This window comes from Pinus tabuliformis, chromosome 8, assembly GCF_031772625.1.
Source record: "Pinus tabuliformis cultivar Carrire ecotype Pingquan chromosome 8, CPIR1, whole genome shotgun sequence".
In the NCBI taxonomy this organism is placed as follows: Eukaryota; Viridiplantae; Streptophyta; class Pinopsida; order Pinales; family Pinaceae; genus Pinus; species Pinus tabuliformis.
This window is the reverse complement of record NC_142294.1, coordinates 1,779,213,445-1,779,220,687: the sequence shown is the minus strand read 5'-3', so window position 1 is coordinate 1,779,220,687 and position 7,243 is coordinate 1,779,213,445. Positions and strand designations below refer to the sequence as shown.

At 40.8% G+C, this 7,243-nt stretch overlaps 1 protein-coding gene across 1 annotated transcript; it reads left to right on the top strand.

The window, feature by feature from the left end:
- Positions 1 to 228: 228 nt before the first annotated feature.
- Positions 229 to 2,647, top strand: LOC149243317 (CBL-interacting protein kinase 2-like). Its single transcript, XM_089367793.1, has one exon. It carries the CDS (start codon positions 546 to 548, stop codon positions 1,905 to 1,907), a length of 1,362 nt encoding a protein of 453 aa, XP_089223919.1. The 5' UTR covers positions 229 to 545; the 3' UTR covers positions 1,908 to 2,647.
- Positions 2,648 to 7,243: the final 4,596 nt, after the last annotated feature.

Genomic DNA, 7,243 nt, shown 5'->3' with positions numbered 1-7,243 from the left:
AGCGAAGCTGAAAGGATTTCTATCCTGTCTACGGCAACGACACGGTCAAGGCTGGCCTGACAAGCGATCAGAGGGATGAATGGTAAATTCAACATTGAAAAATAGGGAACTGCTCGGGATTCTCGTGATAGCATATGCTTTTGGAAAAGTTTACATTGACCAAGAAGTAAGCACATGACCAGACAACTTCTATTGCAATCTGCCAAGAAAAGTTGATGTTTCCGTGAAAGTAGATTGTTGCAGTGACTAGAAGCTACCTGAAGCTACCTGTGTGTAATTGTGGTAGAATAAAAAGGCGAAGGAAAAGGAAGGCATGTGGCATCACATGCCGAAAGGACATTGAACCGGGTTTTGATTGTTCTTTCGTTTTTGCCTCAGAGGTGTACACAGACCTCTGGTCTCCTATAATTGCCGAGTACTGTCGCAGGAGAAGGAAAAGCTTACATATTCACGATAAGTCTATCTACCCAATCCTCGTTTGCTGGAATGGTGTGCATGTGATCGGAGAGCGAAGTATGGGCTTCGAAATCGCATAAACCCAACATATGCAAGAGGGCTCACCAGACAGATTTGTGATTTTCTTTTTATGCTTGTCAAGGATAAAGATGAAGCCCAATATTCTGATGGGGAAGTACGAATTAGGGCGCCTGCTGGGGCAAGGGACGTTCGCCAAGGTCTACTATGCTAGAAGTCTGAAGACCAGCGAGAGCGTCGCCATTAAAACCATGGATAAGGAAAAAATTATCAAATTCGGCATGATGGAGCAGATCAAACGAGAAATCTCCGTCTTGATGCTGGTCCGACACCCCAACATCGTTCGGCTCTACGAAGTCATGGCGAGCAAGTCCAAGATTTACATCGTCATGGAGTACGTTAAAGGCGGCGAGCTCTTCAACTGGGTTGTCGATAAGGGGAGACTGAAGGAAGAGGAGGCGAGGAAGTATTTTCAGCAGCTGATTTGCGCGGTCGACTTCTGCCACAGCCGGGGAGTTTACCACCGGGACTTGAAGCTGGAGAACTTGTTATTAGACGACAATGGTGTCATAAAGGTCTCCGACTTCGGCCTCAGCGCACTGCCGGAGCAGTTCAGGCAGGACGGCCTTCTCCACACGACGTGCGGCACCCCGGCGTATGTCGCACCAGAGATTATTACCAAGAAAGGTTACGACGGTACCAAGGCCGACATCTGGGCGTGCGGGGTCATACTGTTCGTGCTCATGGCGGGCTACCTCCCGTTCCAGGACGCGAATCTGATGGTCATGTATAGGAAGATCTACAAAGGGGACTTCAAATGCCCGCCCTGGTTTTCCTCTGAAGTCCGGCGGCTTGTACTCCGGCTACTGGACCCCAACACACAGACAAGGATCACGGTTCCGCAGCTTATGGAGGTTCCCTGGTTCCACCGGGGTTTCAATCGCCCGACGCCTAACCCCGACATTGTCGATATCGATGTCGATGTTAGCAAATGGGACGATGTCGACTGCCCCTTCATTCTCCCCAAGCCGGCCTCCCTCAATGCCTTCGACATCATTTCCCTCTCGCCGGGATTTAATCTGTCCGGTTTGTTCAACGACAGTGTCGTGAAGCAGACGGAATCGAGGTTCACCTCGATTGAGCCGGCGTCGAGCATAATGTCGAAGCTGGAGGAGATTGCTAAGCTGTTCCACTTCAGCTTTAAAAAGTCTAAGGACTGCAAGGTGAAGTTGCAGAGGTCTGAGCAGGGACGGAAGGGGTGTTTGTCTATTGATGCTGAGATTTTCGAAGTCACGCCCTCGATGTTCGTGGTGGAGCTTCGAAAGACCGGCGGGGATACACTGGAATACAGTAAGTTCTGCAGCCAAGATCTGAGGCCCGGCCTGAAAGATATCGTGTGGACATGGGATGGCAATGGTCAACAGCAGGTATAGATCAAATATTCATTGTATATAGTTCAGTTTACCTAGGATGTAGAAAGAAAAATCACGGGGAATAAATATTGGGCAATGTGTCAAAACCAGTCGAATTATAATACCACTGAAATTGGTAATAACTTTGGAATTCTAACAAACACAAACGGCCGCGGATACCGAATTTTTTCGTTTTGAGCGGAGTTCCAATTACTGTAAGGCTACTGTTTTACGATCAGCTGAATCTCCTACATGTACAGCAATAAGGATAGCGCCCTCTTGGACGAGGCGAAAAGGGTCATTCATACCATCCCTGTTTTTGAATAGGTCGAAAAGGTTCGGGATAAAGGGAAATTATATATTTGGCATGAATTTGGGAAATTCGAGCATGAACATTACATGCAAGCAATCAAAATTTGCGATCTTTAATCACAGGATTCTGATTCTGAATCACAGATTTCTAGATGGTATCGCTTTTTTCAACAATAGATTGTGTGATTTTTGCATTCTCAACATCACCAGATTCAGGAGGTGGTCAGAGGGAAGCCGGGTGACATGAGCGCCCTTTGTACTAAAGCTGTAAGCAAGCGGCAAACTGGCCTCTAGATAGGTTTTTGTACCAACGGGGTGTCTTGTATGGAGACCAACTAATTCTGGGCTGAGTGACAGCTCTCAAGATTATGATAGCAAGTTCGGAGATGTACATTAATTTTTATCATGATCATTTTAATAACAAATCAAGTTGGTTTTTGTGAAGGTTACTTATTTCAATTTTACAGTTTTGAATGGAGGTTTATGTGACTAGAAATAATTTGATATATATCTTTCTAATATATCATATTTTGTTAGATCTAAGATTTTTGTGATTTATAATATAGATATAAGTTTTTAGGATTAATTACATAGTTAGAATTTGATTTTTAATAACAAATAAAATTAGTTTTAGCTAAGATTATTTATTTCAGTTTTACAAATAAATTAATTAAAATTTTTGAATGGAAGTTTATATGACTAGAGATAATTTGAAGTATATCTTTCAAATATATCACATTGTTAGATTTAAGACTTTTGTGATCCATAATGTAGATCTAAGTCTTTAGGATTAATAACGTAGATATGATTCCTTGACGTTTCGAACCAACTAATGTGATTCATCCTCAGGAGAAGGTGAGAAATCAATCGATCTGTAGGAATAAATAGCATGGATGCATTATTGCTCAATGTTAGCCGTTGGTAAATTAGTTAAAATAATATTTAAGAATCCGTGGTAAGGAGTTATCTATTAAAATATTATATATTTAGTTAAAAGTTAGTCGTTGTGGAGTAATTAAATATAAAATATTTTATTTTAAAGTTATAGATTTGAATAAAATAATTATTTAATAATATTAATTTGTATAATATTTCATTTCCATGGCCACTCCACTTGAGCTATTGAGAGGTTGATTTATTAAATATATTTAGTTGAAAACTATTTGTTACGACAAATTCAATTTAAAATATATTATATTTTAATTATTATTTATTAATATTATTGATTTATATAATATGATTATTTATTAATGTTGTTGATTTTATATTTTCATTATTAGTTGGAGGATAGTTTATTTCACTTCAATAGAAGTATAGCAATGTTAAATTATATAAAAGTTTAAGGCTAAGAGTTATTACCAGAAAAACATTAAAAATCTATAAAATAAAAGGAGGTTGCATATGTAGTTATATTATTAGGCGTATACAAATTTTAGATGTATTAACCAATTTAATAATATTGCAACAAATAGATTCAACAAGAAGGATACTAGGGGATAAATGATGAAACCAGAAGCAAAAAATAGCTAACCAGAAAGACAAAACTAGGAGAGAGGGGAAGAAAGGGAGGAAGAATTATGAAGAGAGAGCTGGAATCCATCTCTTAGTCAATTTCCAACCATCATCCCTATTAAGATTTTTGGCATGCCTCTCGATCTCAATCACTTCCCTAAGTTTCCTGTGGTGGAAGTGATCAACTCTAGCAATGACTTTGGATTCTTCAATGCAGAGATGGTGTTTTGATTTCTCTGCATGTTCGGCTAAGGCTAATGTGTGGGAGCGATTGTGCCTGATGCATGCAACATGCTCATTTAATAGACCTACATGTTTCTCCAATATAGGGGATACCACAGGAGTAGGGAACAAGGTAGATCCCTTTCGGGTCCTTAGGGTCAATAGGGTCTTTAACAGATTTAAGAGAATTTTTAATGGTATTGAGAGGCTTGAACGAGGAAGAGACATTCATTTTCCTAAGGATATGGGAAATCCTATCCGTGGTTCCTTGAATATACGAGAGATGAACCTTAGAGATAGAATCAACATGAACAAGTTTAACTCTTGGCGCTTTGCAGGCTTTGAGATATGTTATACCCATTATTTTAAAAACCTCAAGAAGATGAGATTTCTCCTGCTCAAGGTCGCTATCATTAGAGATTATTCTTATCTCTTTAGCAACCCCGCTCCCCCCCCCCCCCTCTTTTTTAAATAAAATTTTCTTTTTTGAAAAACCCCTTTTGGTTTTTTATAATATTTTGTTCCCCTCTTGACCATCCTTCTTGCTGAATCTATTTGTTGCAATATTATTAAATTCGTTAATACATCTAAAATTTGTATATGCCTAATAATATAACATGATGCAACCTCCTTTTATTTTATAGATTTTTAATAATTTTCTGGTAATAATCCTTAGCCTTAAACTTTTATATAATTTAACATTGTTTTTTTTCCCCTGGGAAAAAGTCGTAATTTCTATTAGAGTTAAGAAATTACATTTTGTAGATGCCGAAGCATTCATATAGAGGCAGCTGTGCCTGTCAAGTTCATAGTCTGCTAGAATAGATAGTGAATAAAAACAAGTTGTCTCCACGCAGGGAGCAATTTCCAAAACTGTATACTAGTAGTGTTCAAAATTGTAACCATGCTCTGCGCAGAGAGCCATATATATATGCTAATAACATCAAAAGTATAGTGCTGTACTCAGGACTAGACAATGGAAATATATACAAGCTATAAACAAAAATGATTCTGTAAGTGGGCTTTATAGCCCATCTCCCATGTGATCATCAAAAGGTCTGTGATAATGCTGGAAGTATGTTCCGTCGATTTCCTCCTGAATCAGCCAGTTGTCTCCTTGTCTGTGCGCTGCCTCTTTGGAGAGCTGGTCGGCGATGGTGTTCTGTTCCCTGTAGATGTGTCGACAGACAAATGATTCAAAGGAAGCAGTCAGTCTTTTTGCTTCATCTAATATGTGTCTCAACGAAAATGCATGACAATGAGATGCATCATTCAGCCAATTGCATACTATTTTAGAGTCTCCAAACAGCTGGAGGTGTCTGCATTGTTTTTGGATGGCAAAGTGTATGATGTGTTTAGCTGTGCACAGTTCAGCATAATTATTGGTGCCTCTGCCTAAGTTTATTTGTATCTTATAGCAGTGCGATTCGTTGAGATAAAGTATTGCTCCTCCTCCACAGCCCACATCTTGCGCCGAGCCATCAAAGAAGGCCCATGGTTTTGATTTGTCGATGTTCACATGTCTTATGATACGTGATGGGGCTGTGGATTCCTCTTCAGGTATCATGTTATAGTCAGCAATAGTGTGGAGTAGGATAGTGGGCCAGTGAGGGGCTCTATGGTTAAAGATAGCCTGATTTCGGGCGATCCAAATGGCCCAGCAAGCGAGCAGCGGAATATTGTTAGATTTCCCTGAGTGGTTCTGATACCAGTTTTCCCATGCATCCATTATATTATTGCCTTGCCAATTTTTCAAATGCGGGAAGTGTGTGATGAGGGCATGCCAAAACTGTAATGTAATGTTGCAGTTCAAAAATAAATGTACAGTGCTTTCTTCCTCCCCATGACATAGATGACAGCGAAAAGGTCCATGAAAGGATCTCTTCATGAGATTTGTGCCCGTTGGAATTTTATCAAACAGAATGTTCCACATTAGCAATCGTGTACGGGGAGCCGACTTGAGTTTCCATAAAGCTTTCCATGTGGGGTGGATATTCGGAGGTTTGTAAGGCTCCATGAGTTTTAGATAACCTAGCTTCGGGACGTATGCTCCATGCTTAGCAAAGGCCCATATGATTTCATCAGGTCCTTCTGTGAGCCTGATGTGGGCTTGTGTGAGAGCGTCCGTATACTCCATCCATTCATTCTGCCACTGAGCCGGAATTTCTAATGCTTGTGCACTGGTCCATGCCTGATGGAGGAAGGTGGAGTTTGCATTATCTCCAATATGCATAATGTTGGTGATTCCTCTGTCATTTAGGTGCCTAATGAGGCCAGCTGATAGTCTGTGAACATTTCCACATCCGACCCACGGGTCCTGACCAATACGCACCGCATTGCCTGCCTTAATGCGCCAAGTTAATCCTTCACGTAACAGAGGTAAGGTACCAATAACCGCTTTCCATATGATGGATATGTTTTGATTTGTTCCATGTTGAGTGCAAATCCAATCCAGCACGTTCAGGGGCTTAATGTATTTTGTATATGCTACCCGTGTCCATAGTCCATCAGAGGTGAGGAGCTGCCACCCAAGTTTGGCAGCCAGTGCCCTGGAGAATAGGTCGAGCCTCTTAATACCCCATCCCCCCCAGCGCTTGGGTTTGGCGATGGTGTCCCATTTGACCCAAGCAAAAAGTCTTCCTGGCTGATGTCCCTTCCAAAGAAATCTGCTGCATATATGTTGTAACCTGTTCAAAATGCCCTTAGGTATCCAGGTAAGGGCCATCCAATAGACTGGCGTGGCTTCAATCACAGCTTTAATGAGGATCAGTCTGCCTGCACGGGAGAGATATCTATGGTACCATACCTGGAGTCTCTTTTCCACTTTAGCTATGAGCCATAACCAGTCAGCTATTCTGTAGCCATTAGGTTTCAATCTGAAACCAAGGTACTTTATACCATCCGACAGGGTCAAGTTGATAAAGGGGAAGCGTTGAGTAGCATAGGCAGTTTCATGTATAGAACAACCAATTGTAGTAATCGTGGATTTATTATCGTTGATCCTCATACCTGTAGCTTGCTGGAAGAGAAGAATGGAGTTATGTAGGGTAGTGGTGTCCCCAATACTGCCATTCAAAAAGATCAGGATGTCATCAACAAATAATAGATGAGTGAGGTAGAAGTTATCCGCAAGTTTAATGCCAGACAAAAGATGCCTATCACGAGCAGATGAGATAACTCTACTTAAACCTTCCATAATAAGTAAAAACAACAGAGGTGAGAGCGGACATCCCTGTCTGAGTCCTCTCTCAGAAGTAAAGAACGAGGTAGCTTCCCCATTGAGTAATACACTATAGGATACATCGGTGATG

Coding starts and splice junctions, on each gene's coding strand:
- LOC149243317 (XM_089367793.1), top strand. CDS start 546: ATGCAAGAGGGCTCACCAGACAGATTTGTGATTTTCTTTTTATGCTTG.